At 53.5% G+C, this 20,542-nt stretch overlaps 1 protein-coding gene across 4 annotated transcripts in view; it reads right to left on the bottom strand.

The window, feature by feature from the left end:
• LOC116957437 (cholesterol 7-desaturase nvd-like) overlaps positions 1-16,264 on the bottom strand; it is a 53,786-nt gene extending 37,522 nt beyond the window's left edge. The window contains exons 1-4 of one of the 4 annotated variants that reach the window (XM_076056151.1): positions 16,089-16,263; positions 12,393-12,492; positions 11,624-11,678; positions 6,630-6,991 (exon numbers count right to left, since the gene is read on the bottom strand). In XM_076056151.1, coding sequence (XP_075912266.1) covers positions 6,630-6,990 — 361 coding nt within the window. In that variant the 5' untranslated portion in view covers position 6,991; positions 11,624-11,678; positions 12,393-12,492; positions 16,089-16,263. Of the gene's footprint in view, positions 1-6,629; positions 6,992-11,623; positions 11,751-12,392; positions 12,493-16,088 lie in introns of those variants that run through there. The other 3 variants (XM_076056152.1, XM_076056153.1, XM_076056150.1) reach the window with 3 other exon arrangements.
• Between the last annotated feature and the right edge of the window lie 4,278 nt (positions 16,265-20,542).

Below are 20,542 nucleotides of genomic sequence, written 5' to 3'. Positions count from 1 at the left end.
GTGCGCGTCACCTGCGCACGTGCGGGTTCGCGCGTCAGCGCGCGCGCCGGGGCATGGGGCCGGTCCGTAGCCCGGCGCTAACCGCTGCGCCACCACTCCCCCCACTCCCCCTCTTTTTAAAAAAAAAATTCAGCTCGTGTCGACTGCGATGCCGTTAGCCGTGGGATCGCACGGAGATCCGTGGGATTTAGTGGGATCCGTGGGATTTAGTGGGATCCGTGGGATTTAGTAGGATCCGTGAGATTTAGTAGGATCCGTGAGATTTAGTGGGATCCGTGGGATCTGTGAGAATTAGTGGGATCCGTGGGATCTGTGGGATTTAGTGGGATCCGTGAGATTTAGTGGGATCCGTGGGATCTGTGGGATTTAGTGGGATCCGTGGGATTTAGTGGGATCCGTGGGATCCGTGGGATTTAGTGAGATCCGTGGGATCCGTGGGATCTGTGGGATCCGTGAGATTTAGTGGGATCCGTGAGATTTAGTGGGATCCGTGGGATCTGTGGGATTTAGTGAGATCCGTGGGGTTTAGTGAGATCCGTGGGATCCGTGAGATTTAGTGGGATCCGTGGGATCTGTGGGATTTAGTGGGATCCGTGAGATTTAGTGGGATCCGTGGGATCTGTGGGATTTAGTGGGATCCGTGAGATTTAGTGGGATCCGTGGGATCCGTGAGATTTAGTGGGATCCGTGGGATTTAGTGGGATTTAGTGGGATGGCACCATGGCCGCACGGTCTGCGCTGTCTCCGCTCGCTCTCCCCTTGGGAGGGGGGGGGGGTCACGGCCCCACGGCCGCTCCTCGCGTGTCAAAGGTCACAGCCAAGTGCCCAGCCTTCGCTAACAGCACTTGGCCCAACAGTCATTGTTCGGCTACCTGGGGGTGGGTGGGGCACCTTTACTTTTGCCCGACAGGGTTCCGTCTCCATGGCGATGTTGTCGGTTTGTGGAGCGCGTGCCCACCACCATCACCACACACACGTGGGGCACGCGCACACAAAGGCAAAGACCCCCCGTGTAGCCTCAGCGGACTGCCGGGGCAAGTGCTGTTATAGCGAGTTAGCAGCGCCTATGAAGGCGGGCACTGTGGCGCAGCGCCACGCCCGCCCGCCTTTGTCTCCCCCAGTGTGCGATGTTTAACACGCACCACAGTAGGTGGCTCGCCACGAACACGATCACCCAGCCAGCCCAAAACTCACCCAGACAGCCAGGGACTCACCCAGCCTGAGTCCCACCCAGCCCGGGTCCCACCCAGCCTGGGACTCACCCAGCCCGGGACTCACCCAGCCTGAGCCTCACCCAGCCCAGGACTCACCCAGCCCAGGACTCACCCAGCCTGAGTCTCAGACAGCCCGGGACTCACCCAGCCTGGGACTCACCCAGCCCGGGTCTCACCCAGCCCAGGACTCACCCAGCCTGAGTCTCACCCAGCCCGGGACTCACCCAGCCCAGGACTCACCCAGCCCGGGTCTCACCCAGCCCAGGACTCACCCAGCCTGAGTCTCACCCAGCCTGAGTCTCACCCAGCCCAGGACTCACCCAGCCTGAGTCTCACCCAGCCCGGGACTCACCCAGCCTGAGTCTCACCCAGCCCGGGTCTCACCCAGCCCAGGACTCACCCAGCCTGAGTCTCACCCAGCCCGGGACTCACCCAGCCCAGGACTCACCCAGCCCGGGACTCACCCAGCCTGGGTCCCACCCAGCCTGAGTCTCACCCAGCCGGGTCCCACCCAGCCTGGGACTCACCCAGCCCGGGACTCACCCAGCCCAGGACTCACCCAGCCTGAGTCTCACCCAGCCCAGGACTCACCCAGCCTGAGTCTCACCCAGCCCAGGACTCACCCAGCCAGCCTGGGACTCACCCAGCCTGGGTTTCACCCAGCCTGAGTCTCACCCAGCCTGGGACTCACCCAGCCTGGGTCTCGCGACATCGCAGAGCCGCGTGAGCATCGATCGTGAGTGAACGCCCCGAATCGGACCGTTCAACGGCGATCCGAAGCGAATCCACGCGCGGCCACTCCTGAAGGCGTCTGGTGCCGTATCGATTCTCGACATCACTTCGTCATTCCGTTGCAATCCCCTGAAATGCCATCCGAGAAGAAGAAGCAGAAGAAGAAGAAGAGGAGGAAGCAGGAGGTGTGGACAGTGTCCACGTCAGGGTCACGGGGCCTGCATCGCCGAGAGGCTGGGTTCGAGCCCTGGGGGCCGGGCGCCTGTCAGCGTCTGCGTCACGCATGCTTTCCCGCACGACCGCCACTCTCGCCTCACTTCCTTCTCTGCCCACGCAGTCCCCCGCAGCCCCCCCCCCCCAAGCCCCCCCACCGCTCGCCCCAAGCCCCCCAACGATGGCTCCCAAAACGAGGAAGGGGAAACGCGGAGGGAGCACGCACGGCGCGGATTCTGTGCCGCCGCAGCCGTCGACGGATGCCAAGCGTGGCGGCCGACTGCGGCTCCCCGGAGGGAGGGAGGAGCAGCAGGAGCAGCAGCAGGAGGAGCAGCAGCAGGAGCAGCAGCAGGAGCAGCAGGAGGAGCAGCAGGAGGATGAGCAGGAGGAGGGAGGAGGAAGCCGGTAGTGCAAACCACTCCGCTGGAATTACTCCATGTCAGTGGCAGCAGCATCGTCAGCATCATCATCAGCGGCAGCATCATCACTGGTGGCATCATCGCCCATCTGCCCACGGGCCGCCCCCACACTTGGCAAGAGCCCCTCCTGAAGAGCTACGATCCGCACTGCCGACCTCACAAGGCTCATCGATGGGGTTAAGCCCCCCAACCATGTTTGCAGGAAATAATGACATCTCGTATAGATGTAATGACAGCAGGTTGAACTTGCGGTGTGAGTGGACTAGTGGCCATGGGAGGTAATGACAGGGGAGTCAGCCTACAGTGCGAATGGACTAGTAGCCATGGGAAGGAATGACAGGGGAGCCAGCCTATAGTGCGAATGGACTAGTGGCCACGGGAAGTAATGACAGGGGAGCCAGCCTATAGTGTGAATAGACCAGTGGCCACGAGAGGTAATGACAGGGGAGTCAACCTACAGTGCAAAGGGACTAGTGGCCACGGGAAGTAATGACAGGGGAGTCAGCCTGCAGTATGAATGGACCGGCGGCTATGGGAGGTAATGACAGGGGAGTCAGCTTGCAGTACAAATGAACTGGTGGCTACGGGAGGTAATGACAGGGGAGTCAATCTGCAGTGCGAAGGGACTAGTGGCCACGGGAAGAAATGACAGGGGAGTCAGCCTGCAGTATGAATGGACTGGCGGCTACGGGAGGTAATGACAGGGGAGTCAGCCTGCAGTATGAATGAACTGGCGGCTACGGGAGGTAATGACAGGGGAGCCAGCCTGCAGTGCGAAGGGACTGGCGGCTACGGGAGGTAATGACAGGGGAGCCAGCCTGCAGTGCGAAGGGACTAGTGGCCACGGGAGGTAATGACAGGGGAGTCAGCCTGCAGTCTGAATGGACTAGTGGCCACGGGAGGTAATGACAGGGGAGTCAGCCTACAGTGCGAATGCTCTAGTAGCCATGGGAAGGAATGACAGGGGAGCCAGCCTATAGTCGAATGGACTAGTGGCCACGGGAAGTAATGACAGGGGAGCCAGCCTATAGTGCGAATAGACTAGTGGCCACGAGAGGTAATGACAGGGGAGTCAACCTACAGTGCAAAGGGACTAGTGGCCACGGGAAGTAATGACAGGGGAGTCAGCCTGCAGTCTGAATGGACTAGTAGCCACGGGAGGTAATGACAGGGGAGTCAGCTTGCAGTACGAATGGACTAGTGGCCACGGGAAGTAATGACAGGGGAGTCAGCTTGCAGTACGAATAGACTAGTGGCCACGGGAGGTAATGACAGGGGAGTCAGCCTACAGTGCAAATGGACTAGTAGCCATGGGAAGTAATGACAGGGGAGTCAGCTTGCAGTACGAATGGACTAGTGGCCACGGGAAGTATTGACAGGGGAGTCAGCTTGCAGTACGAATAGACTAGTGGCCACGGGAGGTAATGACAGGGGAGTCAACCTACAGTGCAAAGGGACTAGTGGCCACAGGAAGTAATGACAGGGGAGTCAGCCTGCAGTATGAATGGACTGGCGGCTACGGGAGGTAATGACAGGGGAGTCAGCCTACAGTACGAATGGACTAGTGGCCACGGGAAGTAATGACAGGGGAGTCAGCTTGCAGTACGAATGGACTAGTGGCCACGGGAAATAATGACAGGGGAGTCAGCCTGCAGTGCGAAGGGACTAGTGACCACGGGAGGTAATGACAGGGGAGTCAGCCTGCAGTATGAATGGACTGGCGGCTACGGGAGGTAATGACAGGGGAGTCAGCCTGCAGTGCGAAGGGATTGGCGGCTACGGGAGGTAATGACAGGGGAGTCAGCTTGCAGTACGAAGGGACTGGCGGCTACGGGAGGTAATGACAGGGGAGCCAACCTGCAGTGCGAAGGGACTAGTGGCCACGGGAGGTAATGACAGGGGAGTCAGCCTGCAGTATGAATGGACTGGCGGCTACGGGAGGTAATAACAGGGGAGTCAGCTTGCAGTACGAATGAACTGGCGACTACGGGAGGTAATGACAGGGGAGCCAGCCTGCAGTGCGAGTGGACTGGTGGCTACGAGAATGATCAAGAATAGAAGAGTGGTCAGGTGACGGAAGAGGACGGTGAAGTCAGCTGGTGGAGCGAGCGGTCTAGAATCAGCGAGAAGGTTCGGGAAGGGGGGGGCGTGGCCTCGGACCGTGTATAAGGGAGATGCGCGGGAGACTTGGGGCTGTTGCGTTGGAGTCTGCGCCAGTTCGAGTGAACGTGTCTCTACAATAAAGAGACCATCTCAAGACAAGTGTGTCAAGTCGTCATTACATAAACAAAGACAAAGATCCCCCCGTGTAGCCTTAACATGCTGTAGGGGCAAGTGCTGTTCGCGAGCACCTATAAAGGTCGGCACGGCACACGAGGGGGTGGGTGGCCAGCACCACGCCCAGCTGCCTTTGTTTCCCCAGTGGCGATAATGACACACCACACCAGGTACTCATTTGAGGCAGAGTCGACCTAGGGGAGGCCCAGGACCGGTTCAGATAATCGCCACCGGTGTTGGCCGTGAGCGGGAACCGAACCCCGGGTCGCCAGGTTCGTAGCGGTAGTGCAGCGCGCTAACCGCTGCACCACCGCTCCCCACACACACACACCTACACACACACCTACACACACACACCTACACACACACCTACACACACCTACACACACCTACACACACACCTACACACCTACACACAGACACACCTACACACAGACACACACCTACACACAGACACACCTACACACCTACACAACAACCGCCATTCGCCACTAAGTGGCGGTGACGTCACCACGACGCTTGTGCCAGGCTATGTGCACCGTGAGGCCACGTGAAGTGTCGAACGCCCGCTGGCAGGAGGTCACTGGGCAGACCCAGGTGCCACGGGTCGACTGACTGAGATGACTGGCTGATGCACCACCTGTGCCCCCTACTGTGCCAACCTGCTGTGCTTTAGCCACCCGGCGCTCCGCTCGTTGTTGTGAGCGTCGCTCCTCCGCCCTCCGTTGTTGTTGGAGGGCGACTGCCTCCAACTGCCCAGTAGCATCCTTCACGAGCCTCCTCCACAGAGGCCGATCTTGACACCGCTGGTACCAGCCATCGGCAAGTCCACTCAGCTCCACGTCCTCCCGCACCACATCACTCCATCTCTTCTCTAGCCCGTGCCACGCCCGCTTAGCCCCCCCAATCCGGCCAAACAAAAGCTGTTTCGGCAAGCGGTGGCTGGGCATGCGGGCTACATGACCCAGCCATCGCAGCCTTGCCTGCCGGAGGAGCTCACCGATGGGACCCTGCCCAGATCTTTCAAGGATTTGTGAGCTCCTCACACAATCCAGTCTGGTTAAACCCAGGATGGATCGTAGGCAGGCCAGCCTAAATGTTTCCAACCGGCGAAGATGTTCCATTAGGGGGGTCCACGTTTCGCAAGCGGAGAGAAGGGAGGGAATGACCGTGGCCGAGAAGACCTGAAGCTTAGTGCGGAGCGACAGACCAGGTAGCTTCCACACAGCGTTACGCAACCGATGAAAAGATATTGCCGCTCGACTGATTCGGAGTGAGACCTCTACACACCTACACACACCTACACACACACACCTACACACACACACCTACACACACACCTACACACACCTACACACACCTACACACAGACACTCCTCCTCGCGAGGGTCAAGGCTCTGTTCCCAGGGGGGGGGGGGGGAGTGGGGGGCGGCGCGGGTCTCGCGGCCGTGGAGTGACGGCGGCGACGCTTCGAGTGGCGCCCCTTGAGAAGTCGCCCCCGCAGCAGCCGCCCCGACCCCCGTGCCCGGCTCTGGCCGTTCAGCCTGGTTCCCAGCGAGTTGGCGAGCGGGCGAGGAGCGAGCGAGCGGGCGGGCGACAGGGTGAGCCAGGGGCTGAGTGAGCGAGCGAGCGACAGGGTGAGCCAGGGGCTGAGCCAGGGGCTGAGTGAGCGAGCGACAGGGTGAGCCAGGGGCTGAGCCAACGGCGGAGCGGACCGGAGCGGAGCGAGAACGACCGGGGCGCCGCCGGGGACGCCGGGCCGTCCGGAACTCACCGAGCAGCACCGCGGGCACCACCTGCCCGGGGGGCACGCGGCTCGAGTCGACGACGCGGTACCAGCCGTTGGGGTAGACGGGCGGCAGGTCGCCGCGCTGGCGCCGCCGGGCGACGTTGCGCGCCATCTCCTCCCGCGTCAGCCCCGCCTCGGGGGGCAGGTAGCCCGTGGCGTGCATCGCCCGCACCACCTCCAGCGGGCCGAACAGCAGCCGGTGCAGCCCGCGCAGCGCCAGCAGCGCCAGCAGCAGCGGCGGCAGCAGCGGCAGCAGCGGCAGCGCGCCGGCGAGGAGCGGGAGGAGCGGGGGGAGGGAGGGGGGGGCCCAGGGGAGCGCGTCGGAGATCAGGGACGCCAGCTCCATGCTGGAGCATGGGGGGGGGGAGGGGGGGGTGAGAGGGGGGGGGGTGAGAGGGGGGGTGAGAGGGGAGGGGGTGAGGGGGGGGTGAGAGGGGGGGTGAGAGGGGGGGTGAGAGGGGGGGTGAGAGGGGGAGTGAAAGGGGGGGTGAGAGGGGGGGAGAGGGGGGGTGAGAGGGGGGGTGAGAGGGGGGGGTGAGAGGGGGGGGTGAGAGGGGGGGGTGAGGGGGGGGTGAGAGGGGGGGGGGTCAGCGTTAATTGTGTAATTGTACTGTAGTGTAGATGTAATTGTACTGTAGTGTAGATGTAATTGTACTGTAGTGTAGATGTAATTGTACTGTAGTGTAGATGCAATTGTACTGTAGTGTAGATGCAATTGTACTGTAGTGTAGATGTAATTGTACTGTAGTGTAGATGTAATTGTACTGTAGTGTAGATGTAATTGTACTGTAGTGTAGATGTAATTGTACTGTAGTGTAGATGTAATTGTACTGTAGTGTAGATGTAATTGTACTGTAGTGTAGATGTAATTGTACGGTAGTGTAGATGTAATTGTACTGTAGTGTAGATGCTGAACTTCTTTCACACCACCGTACGTAGGCGACCGCGCTGACTGGAGGTGCGAGGGAGAAGGACAACAAACTAACAACCAACAACAACAAACTAAAAACAAACTAAAGACAAACTAAAGACAAACAACCAACTAAAAACAAACTAAAGACAAACTAAAGACAACAACAACAAACTAAAAACAAACTAAAGACAAACAACAACAACAACAAGTAGTATGATGTAATCGTCGCGGTGGTCTATCCACTGCTGGACGAAGATCAGTACGGCGACGGTGATGTCTCCGCTAACCCTGCGAGATGTTAACTCCCTCGCCTGGTATGCAGGAGGTCGTGGGTTCGATCCCAACCCTGACGCCTGCTGCTGCTGCTGCTGTATATTCGGAGTCTGCGTGTCTCTCTCTCTGATATCGGCCACTTCGGTGAGAGCTATTATTGTACGATGGCCAGGTGGCGATTCTGAAAAATAGCTACACAGCTATGCGGGGCCTTACTTGGTAAAATAAAATAAAAAATGCGTTTAGCTTTTAGTTTCGTAATGACATCGGTTTAATGGGTGGATGTTCATGCTTATGGCTATGCCATCCCCTCGGCTGAAAGTGTCTCATATCTGTTGTTCAGTATTTCACTTTCATTTGCTCACACGTCTAATCTCTCTCTCTCTCCCTTCTCGCTCTCTCTCGCCTCGCTTTTAAATCTCGAAGCCGACTTGGAGGCGTCTTCACGCGAGGATTGTAACTTTGTCTGTACACAGAGGCTCGGCGTATCGCCGGCGTGGGTCAGCGAGCGTCCCGGTCAGCTGTGCTGGGGGTCGCGGCTCAACCAACAGTTGTCAAAGCGGAGAGGCGGCGATAATTGTTTGCGTTTTGCGGAATTCGATTTTAAAAAAGAGAAAAGGGGGTGAAAGTAACGGTTTAAAAAACAAAAATTGAACTTCGACGTTTCAATATTTCAGATAGATCCCAGATACATCCAAGGTAGATACCAGAGACGGAGACATCCAGATAGACGCGTGTGTGTGTGTGCGTGCGTGTGTGTGCGTGCGTGCGCGTGTGTGTGCGTGCGTGTGTGTGCGTGTGTGTGTGTGCGTGTGTGTGTGCGTGTGTGTGTGTGTGCGTGCGTGTGTGTGTGCGTGTGTGTGTGTGTGCATGCGTGTGTGTGTGTGCGTGTGTGGGGGGAGCGGTGGTGTAGCGGTTAGCGCTACGCTGCGCTATGAACCTGGCGACCCGGGTTCGATTCCCGCTCCCGGCCAACACCAGTGACGATTATCTGAACCGGTCCCGGGCCTCCCCTAGGTCGACTCAGCCTCAAATGAGTACCTGGTGCGGTGTGTAAACATAGCCACTGGGGGAGACAAAGGCGGTCGGGCGTGGTGCTGGCCACCCACCCCCTCGTGTACCGTTCCGGCCTTCACAGGTGCTCGCTAACAGCACTTGCCCCTACAGTCTGTTACAGGCTATATGGGGGATCTTTGATCTTTGATCTTTGTGTGCGTGGGGAGCGGTGGCGCAACGGTTAGCCCACCCCTGAGAGTCATTCACCAGCCGGAGAAGCTCCTCGGGAGCTGTGCGCGCACCACCAGCGGCCTGGCACACGTGCAAGAGGCTCACCGCGACATCGCCGCAGGGGAGACAAAGGCGGACGGGCGTGGCGAACCACCCCCTCCCACGTGTGCCGCTCCGCCCTTCACTGGGCGCTGCTGCGCTAGGAGCACTTGCCCCGGCACGTCTGTGAGGGCTACATGGGTAACCTTTGTGTTTGCTAGTTGCACGCGCAGCGTCATTGACAGTCAAAGTTAACGATCCCCCCCCCCCACCTCCGTATCGCCCTAACGACGCCCGGCCGCCTTTGTCTCCCCAGTGGCGTTGTTCAGTCAGCTGCTACCGGGTTACTGATTCGAGGCCGAGTCGACCTAGGGGAGGCCGGTGCAGATAATCGTCGCCAGTGTTGGCCGTGAGCGGGAATCGAACCCGGGCGTGTACACACACACACGGGCGTGTGCACACACACACGTACACACACACACGTACACACACACACACACACTGTGTACACACACACTGTGTACACACACACTGTGTACACACACACTGTGTACACACACGTACACAAACACACACACGCGTACACGCACACACTGTGTACACACACATACGTACACACACACACGCGTACACACACACGTACACATACACTGTGTAGATATACACACACGTACACACACACGCGTACACATACACTGTGTAGATATACACACACGTACACACACACGCGTACACATACACTGTGTACACATATACACACACACACGTACACTCACACACGTACACACACACACGCGTACACACACACACACGTACACACGTACACACACACGCGTACACACACACGCGTACACACACCCGCGTACACACACACTGTGTACACACACACACGTACACACACACACACGTACACACACACACGTACACACACACACGCGTACACACACACACGCGTACACACACGTACACACACACACTGTGTACACACACGTACACACGTACACACACACCCGCGTACACACACAGTGTACACACACACGCGTACACACACACACGCGTACACACACACACGCGTACACACACACACACATGCGTACACACACACGCGTACACACTGTGTACACACACGTACACACACACGCGTACACACACACACGTACACAGTGTACACACACGTACACACACACACACACGTACACACACCCGCGTACACACACACACTGTTCACACACACACTGTGTTCACACACACACGCGTACACACACACGCGTACACACACACACGCGTACACACACACGTGCGCACACACACACACACACACGCACGTACACACATACACGTACACACGCTGTGTACACACACACTGTGTACACACACACACGCGCGTACACACACACACGCACGCGCGCGTACACACACACACGCACGCGCGCGTACACACACACACGCACGCGCGCGTACACACACACACGCACGCGCGCGTACACACACACACGCACGCGCGCGTACACACACACACGCACGCGCGCGTACACACACACACGCACGCGCGCGTACACACACACACGCACGCGCGCGTACACACACACACGCACGCGCGCGTACACACACACACGCACGCGCGCGTACACGCAAACAAAGATAAAGATCCCCGTATAGCCTAAACTAACTTTTTGGGCAAGTGCAGTTCGCGAGCAGCAGCAGCAGCAGCCATGAAGGCCGCCGCAGCTGCGGCACACGATGGGGGGGATGGGGTGACCAGCAACCACGCCCGGCCGCCTTTGTCTCCCTCGCGGCGATAGTGACACCACAGCACCAGGTTCACTCATTTCAGGTCGAGTCGACCTAGGGGAGGCCGGTGCAAATCGTTGCCATCATCGCTGCTGGTGGGTGGCCATGTGCGGGAATCGAACTTGGCTCTCTCTCTCTCTCTGCCAGGACTCGTTCTGTGGAGTCGCAGTGCTCCTAACACAACCGCTGCACCACCGCTCCCCCCACCGCTCCCCAACCGCTGCACCACGGCTGCACCACCGCTCCCCCCACCGCTGCACCACCGCTCCCCCACCGCTCCCCCCACCGCTGCACCACCGCTCCCCCACCACTCCCCCCACCGCTGCACCACCGCTCTCCCACCGCTGCACCACCGCTGCACCACTGCTCCCCACCGCTGCACCACAGCACACTCACCCCACCCTCACCCACCGCACACTCACTCACCCCACACTCACCCCACCCTCACCCACCCCACACTCACTCCACACTCACCCCACCCTCACCCACCCCACACTTACCCCACACTCACTCACCCCACACTCACCCCACACTCACCCCACCCTCACCCACCCCACACTTACCCCACACTCACTCATCCCACACTCACCCCACACTTACCCCACACTCACTCACCCCACACTTACCCCACACTCACTCACCCCACTCTCACCCCACACTCACCCACACTCACCCACCGCACACTCACCCCACACTCACTCACCCCACCCTCACCCCACACGTGTACAGCACTCACCTGAAGCGAGCCCAGGTTGGGGCACACGCCTGGACAGATGCAGCAGCGCTCTCACCTGTGGGTACAGGTGAGCCCAGGTGAGCCCAGGTGAGCATGCACAGACGGTGTGAGCTCGCCACCTCCCCCGCCTACCTCTATAACAACACCCATCCTGGGCTCACCTCGACCCGACTCACCCACTAACCCACCCACTCACTCACCCACTAACCCACCCACTCACTCACTCACCCACCCACCCACTCACTCACCCACCCACCCACCCAACCACTCACTCACCCACCCACCCACCCACTCACCCACTCACCCACTCACTCACCCACCCACCCAACCACTCACTCACCCACCCAACCACTCACTCACCCACCCAACCACTCACTCACTCACCCACCCAACCACTCACTCACCCACCCACCCAACCACTCACTCACCCACCCAACCACTCACTCACTCACCCACCCAACCACTCACTCACTCACCCACCCAACCACTCACTCACCCACCCAACCACTCACTCACCCACCCACCCACCCACTCACCCACCCACCCACTCACCCACCCACTCACTCACCCACCCAACCACTCACTCACCCACCCACCCACTCACCCACCCACCCACTCACCCACCCACCCACTCACCCACCCAACCACTCACTCACCCACCCACCCACTCACCCACTCACCCACCCACTCACCCACCCACTCACCCACTCACTCACCCACTCACCCACTCACCCACCCACCCACTCACCCACTCACTCACTTCACTCACCCACCCACCCCGCACCAAGTCTGGATCCGGTCAGACCGGTGTGGTAACTCTGCAGAGCAGGTTCAGCAGCCACAGCCTCCTACCGACTTGCCACTGCCGACTAGAATGTACAACACATACCACACACACACATACCTTAAACATCGCACACACATACACATAGCTTATACACAACACACACACATACCTTAAACATCGCACACACACACACACACATAGCTTATACACAACACACACCTTATACACAACACACGCACACCTTATACACAACACACACACACCTTATACACAACACATACACACACCTTATACACAACACACACACACCTTATACACAACACACACACCTTATACACAACACACACACCTTATACACAACACACACACACACCTTATACACAACACACACACACACACACCTTATACACAACACACACACACCTTATACACAACACACACACCTTATACACAACACACACACACAGCTTATACACAACACACACAGCTTATACACAACACACACAGCTTATACACAACACACACACCTTATACACAACACACACACACCGTATACACAACACACACACACCTTATACACAACACACACACACCTTATACACAACACACACACACCTTATACACAACACACACACACCTTATACACAACACACACACGCCTTATACACAACACACACGCCTTATACACAACACACACCTTATACACAACACACACACACCTTATACACAACACACACACCTTATACACAACACACACCTTATACACAACACACACCTTATACACAACACACACACCTTATACACAACACACACACACATTATACACAACACACACCTTATACACAACACACACACCTTATACACAACACACACACACCTTATACACAACACACACACCTTATACACAACACACACACCTTATACACAACACACACACACACTTTATACACAACACACACACACTTTATACACAACACACACACACTTTATACACAACACACACACACCTTATACATAACACACACACACACTTTATACACAACACACACACACTTTATACACAACACACACACACCTTATACACACCACACACACACCTTATACACAACACACACACACCTTTTACACAACACACACACACACACCTTATACACAACACACACACCTTATACACAACACACACACACACACCTTATACACAACACACACACCTTATACACAACACACACACCTTATACACAACACACACACCTTATACACAACACACACACACACCTTATACACAACACACACCTTATACACAACACACACACACCTTATACACAGCACACATACCTTATACACAACACACACCTTATACACAGCACATACACCATATACACAGCTTCTACATCACGCACACAGATTATACACAACACACACGTACCTTATACACAAGACACACATACCTTATACAACACACACACACCTTATACACAACACACACACAGCTTACAAACACACTTCCTGGCTTATGCACGCGACTTATAAATAGCTCACATACATTATGCATGTAATATTACACAAGCTTATGAGCACATACTTATACGTGTAACTTACATGTATAGCATACTGCAGCACTCACGTGGCTTGACACACACACACAGCTTACACACAGCATACACGCATGGCTTACACACACAGCTGACACACACAGCTTACACGCATGGCTTACACACACAGCTGACACACACAGCATACACGCATGGCTTACACACACAGCTGACACACACAGCATATACGCATGGCTTACACACACAGCTGACACACACAGCTTACACGCATGGCTTACACACACAGCTTACACGCATGGCTTACACACACAGCTGACACACACAGCATACACGCATGGCTTACACACACAGCTGACACACACAGCATACACGCATGGCTTACACACACAGCTGACACACACAGCTTACACACACACAGCTGACACACACACGGCTTACACACACAGCTGACACACACACAGCTGACACACACACGGCTTACACACACAGCTGACACACACACAGCATACACGCATGGCTTACACACACACAGCTTACACGCATGGCTTACACACACACAGCTGACACACACACGGCTTACACACACAGCTTACACACGCATGGCTTACACACACAGCTTACACGCATGGCTTACACACACAGCTTACACGCATGGCTTACACACACAGCTTACACGCATGGCTTACACACACAGCTGACACACACACAGCATACACGCATGGCTTACACACAGCATACACGCATGGCTTACACACACAGCTGACACGCATGGCTTACACACACAGCTGACACACACAGCTTACACGCATGGCTTACACACACAGCTGACACACACACGGCTTACACGCATGGCTTACACACACAGCTGACACACACACAGCTTACACGCATGGCTTACACACACAGCTTACACACACACGGCTTACACACAACATACACGCATGACTTACACACACAGCTGACACACACACAGCTTACACGCATGGCTTACACACACAGCTGACACACACACGGCTTACACACAGCATGCACGCATGGCTTACACACATGGCTAAAACACAAACATGGCTAGCATACATAACATACACGCATAGTATACACGCATGGCACACACGGCACGCACATGGCACACACACACACGCATGGCACACATGGTACACACACACACACATGGAACACACATGGTACACACACACATGGAACACACATGGCACACACGCATATGGTACACACACACGCATATGGTACACACACACGCATATGGTACACACACACGCATATGGTACACACGCATGGCACACACACACACGCACAAGGTACACACACACACGCACAAGGTACACACACACACGCACAAGGTACACACACACACGCACAAGGTACACACACATGGCACACACACACACACGGCACACACACACACATGGCACACACACACACACGGCACACACACACACATGGCACACACACACGGCACACACACACACACAAACACGGCACACACACACACACGGCACACACACACACGGCACACACACATGGCACACACACACATGGCACACACACACACATGGCACACACACACACGCACAAGGTACACACACACACACGCACAAGGTACACACACACGCATGGCACACACACACACGCACAAGGTACACACACACACGCACAAGGTACACACACACACGCACAAGGTACACACACATGGCACACACACACACACGGCACACACACACACATGGCACACACACACACACGGCACACACACACACATGGCACACACACACAAACACGGCACACACACACACACGGCACACACACACACGGCACACACACATGGCACACACACACATGGCACACACACACATGGCACACACACACATGGCACACACACGGCACACACATGGCACACACACATGGCACACACACACACACATGGCACACGCGCACATGGCTTACACGCGCACATGGCTTACACACACAGCATACAAGCGTGGCTTACACACACACACGTGGTGTACTCACGCATACATTCGATAAGTAGTTTACACACAAACACGCAAGCTGAGAAGGACGTAGCCCCCCCACCACCCAACCACCCCACCACACCACCACCACACACCCGCCAGGAGATGGAGCGATGACAATCGGATTGTGGCCCACACGCTGCACGGATTGTTATCCAGCGTGGCTGATGTAAAATGACGACGCTGGCGACTTTTTTGAACGGTGCCGAGGGCGGTGAAAGTTGCTGTGTTGCCCTCTCGCGGACACAGAGCGTAGATCTGCGTCCACAGCGCCACTGGGTCTGTGGCATTCAAAGGAAATGATCTGCATGGTGGCCCAAAAGTCAGGACACATAGGGGTTGTTGTTGTTATACAGGGTGGCCCAAAAGTCAGGACCCATAGGGGTTGCTGTTATACAGGGTGGCCCAAAAGTCAGGACACATAGGGGTTGTTGTTGTTATACAGGGTGGCCCAAAAGTCAGGACACATAGGGGTTGTTATTATACAGAGTGGCCCAAAAGTCAGGACACATGGGGGTTGTTGTTGTTATACAGGGTGGCCCAAAAGTCAGGACACATGGGGGTTGTTGTTGTTGTTATACAAGGTGGCCCAAAAGTCAGGACACATAGGGGTTGTTGTTGTTATACAGGGTGGCCCAAAAGTCAGGACACATAGGGGTTGTTGTTATACAGGGTGGCCCACAAGTCAGGACACATAGGGGTTGTTGTTGTACAGGGTGGCCCAAAAGTCAGGACACATAGGGGTTGTTGTTATACAGGGTGGCCCAAAAGTCAGGACACATGGGGGTTGTTGTTGTTATACAGGGTGGCCCAAAAGTCAGGACACATGGGGGTTGTTGTTGTTATACAGGGTGGCCCAAAAGTCAGGACACATAGGGGTTGTTGTTGTTATACAGGGTGGCCCAAAAGTCAGGACACATGGGGGTTGTTGTTGTTGTTGTTATACAGGGTGGCCCAAAAGTCAGGACACATAGGGGTTGTTGTTGTTGTTATACAGGGTGGCCCAAAAGTCAGGACACATAGGGGTTGTTGTTATACAGGGTGGCCCAAAAGTCAGGACACATAGGGTTGGCATGTGTCTCTGTGGAGGTCTATGTATAAGCCTATGTGTAAGTCTATGTGTCTATGTGTCCCTGTGTAAGTCTATGTGTAAGTCTCTGTGTCTATGTGTAAGTCTCTGTGTCTCTGTGTAAGTCTCTGTGTAAGTCTCTGTGTCTCTGTGTAAGTCTCTATGTGTCCATGTGTAAGTCTATGTGTCTATGTGTAAGTCTATGTGCAAGTCTCTATGTGTCCATGTGTAAGTCTATGTGTAAGTCTCTGTGTAAGTCTATGTGTCTATGTGTAAGTCTATGTGTAAGTCTCTGTCTCTGTGTAAGTCTCTGTGTAAGTCTCTGTGTCTCTGTGTAAGTCTCTGTGTAAATTTCTATGTAAGTCTATGTGTAAGTTTATGTGTAAGTCTATGTGTCTATGTGTAAGTCTATGTGTAAGTCTCTGTGTAAATCTATGTATAAATCTATGTGTAAGTCTATGTGTAAGTCTCTGTGTAAGTCTATGTATAAGTATATGTATCTATGTGTAAGTCTCTGTGTAAGTCTCTGTGTAAGTCTATGTGTAAGGCTATGTGTAAGTCTCTGTGTCTATGTGTCTCTGTGTAAGTCTCTGTGTAAGTCTCTGTGTAAGTCTATGTGTCTCTGTGTAAGTATCTGTGTAAGTCTATGTGTAAGTCTATGTGTAAGCCTATGTGTCTATATGTAAGTCTCTGTGTAAGTCTATGTGTAAGTCTATGTGTCTATGTGTCCATGTGTAAGTCTCTGTGTAAGTCTATGTGTAAGTCTCTGTGTCTATGTGTCTCTGTGTAAGTCTATGTGTAAGTCTCTGTATAAGTCTATGTGTCTATGTGTCCATGTGTAAGTCTCTGTGTAAGTCTATGTGTAAGTCTCTGTGTCTATGTGTCTCTGTGTAGGTATATGTGTAAGTCTCTGTGTAAGTCTATGTGTCTATGTGTCTCTGTGTAAGTCTATGTATAAGTCTATGTATAAGTCTATGTGTAAGTCTATGTGTCTCTGTGTAAGTATCTGTGTAAGTCTATGTGTAAGTCTCTGTGTCTATGTGTCTCTGTGTCTTTGTGTCTCTGTGTAAGTCTATGTGTCTCTGTGCAAGTCTATGTGTAAGTCTATGTGTCTATGTGTCTCTGTGTAAGTCTATGTGTCTATGTGTAGGTCTATGTGTAAGTCTCTGTGTCTATGTGTAAGTCTATGTGTCTCTGTGTAAGTCTCTGTGTAAGTCTATGTGTAAGTCTATGTGTCTCTGTGTAAGCCTCTGTGTAAGTCTATGTGTCTATGTGTAAGTCTATGTGTCTATGTGTAAGTCTCTGTGTAAGTATATGTGTCTACGTGTAAGTCTCTGTGTAAGTCTATGTGCAAGTCTATGTGTCTCTGTGTAAGTCTCTGTGTAAGTCTATATGTCTCTGTGTAAGTCTATGTGTCTATGTGTAAGTCTCTGTGTAAGTCTATGTGTAAGTCTATGTGTCTCTGTGTAAGTCTCTGTGTAAGTCTATGTGTAAGCATTGAACTGCCCATATAGGACTCACCACTGTGATCTCTACATTGGGTCAAACTTAACATCTCTTAATGTTCGACGGCTTGTGCACCAAATCTTATTTATTCACGATGTACTTACAAAAAATCCACAGACTACCTGCTGCTGGATCTCCTCTCTGTTTCAAAGAACAAATTTGACCTCAGGTCTTCGCTCATTTACCAGCTTCACATTCCTTATTGCCGTACAAAAACCGGAGGAAGGGCCTTTGCTATTGATGTCCCCAGGGTCTGGAATGCTATTGCCAATAAACTGCAACTTGAATCGCTACCTATGAGATCTTCACTCAAAACTGCTCTAGAGGAGTTGTACACCCCTAGCTGCCACTGCTATTCAGTGGCCTAAAATAAAATAAAATGTTTCGCTCCGGATGACGCTGCAAAGTATTAACTGTATTTTTATTTAGTGTGCTCATCTTAAAGGTGCATTGAAAAATGTGATACTCCGACTGATGCTCCTGTTGTTTGTGGAGTGACTTATGCAGCCAGCTATGGCTGCATTAGTTTTATGGTACATGTTGTTTATGTCGTGTATTGTGAAAATTCGGTCAAAGTCCCTGTGATCACTGTTACATTGCTTTTATGGCTTTATTTTGGTGATTTCGAAAAGTTTTTTGGGTTTGGCCATGTATGTTGTAGTACGGAGTTAGACTGATGGCCTTAAGCTAAGTTATCTTGTGGTTGTTGTTTGACTTGCACACAGCGTTGGTGTACGGTGCTTTTTTCAGGAATATTTTGCTGTTTTTTTTCCTGGATTTTTCTGTTTGCACAAAGTCACACAAAGTCACTTTAAGATGTTTTCTTGTTCGTATTTTTGTTTGTTGCGTTTGCACCCGATTCAAGAGCCGAATGGCTCACAGGGCTATACCAAATAAATGAAAACTTTAAAAAACTCCTTAAAAGTCTATGTGTCTCTGTGTAAGTCTCTATGTGTCTCTGCGTAAGTCTCTATGTGTCTCTGTGTAAGTCTCTATGTGTCTCTGTGTAAGTCGCTATGTGTCTCTGTGTAAGTCTCTATGTGTCTCTGTGTAAGTCGCTATGTGTCTCTGTGTAAGTCTCTGTGTCTCTGTGTAAGTCTCTATGTGTCTCTGTGTAAGTCTCTATGTGTCTCTCTGTAAGTCTCTATGTGTCTCTGTGTAAGTCGCTATGTGTCTCTGTGTAAGTATCTATGTGTCTCTGTGTAAGTCTCTATGTGTCTCTGTGTAAGTCTCTATGTGTCTCTGTGTAAGTATCTAAGTGTCTCTGTGTAAGTCGCTATGTGTCTCTGTGTAAGTCTCTATGTGTCTCTGTGTAAGTCGCTATGTGTCTCTGTGTAAGTCGCTAAGTGTCTCTGTGTAAGTCTCTATGTGTCTCTGTGTAAGTCTCTAAGTGTCTCTGTGTAAGTCTCTATGTGTCTCTGTGTAAGTCTCTATGTGTCTCTGTGTAAGTCTCTATGTGTCTCTGTGTAAGTCTCTATGTGTCTCTGTGTAAGTCTCTATGTGTCTCTGTGTAAGTCTCTATGTGTCTCTGTGTAAGTCTCTATGTGTCTCTGTGTAAGTCTCTAAGTGTCTCTGTGTAAGTCTCTATGTGTCTCTGTGTAAGTCTCTATGTGTCTCTGTGTAAGTCTCTATGTGTCTCTGTGTAAGTCTCTATGTGTCTCTGTGTAAGTCTCTATGTGTCTCTGTGTAAGTCTCTATGCGTCTATGTGTAAGTCTCTATGCGTCTCTGTGTAAGTCTCTAAGTGTCTCTGTGTAAGTCTCTATGTGTCTCTGTGTAAGTCTCTATGTGTCTCTGTGTAAGTCTCTATGTGTCTCTGTGTAAGTCTCTATGTGTCTCTGTGTAAGTCTCTATGTGTCTCTGTGTAAGTCGCTATGTGTCTCTGTGTAAGTCTCTATGTGTCTCTGTGTAAGTCTCTAAGTGTCTCTGTGTACGTCTCTATGTATCTCTGTGTAAGTCTCTATGAGTCTCTGTGT

This window comes from Petromyzon marinus, chromosome 74 (genome assembly GCF_048934315.1).
Source record: "Petromyzon marinus isolate PM22_M1 ecotype Great Lakes invasive population chromosome 74, UKy_Petmar_22M1.pri1.0, whole genome shotgun sequence".
NCBI lineage: Eukaryota > Metazoa > Chordata > Hyperoartia > Petromyzontiformes > Petromyzontidae > Petromyzon > Petromyzon marinus.
This window is presented reverse-complemented; position numbering and strand designations above follow the sequence as displayed.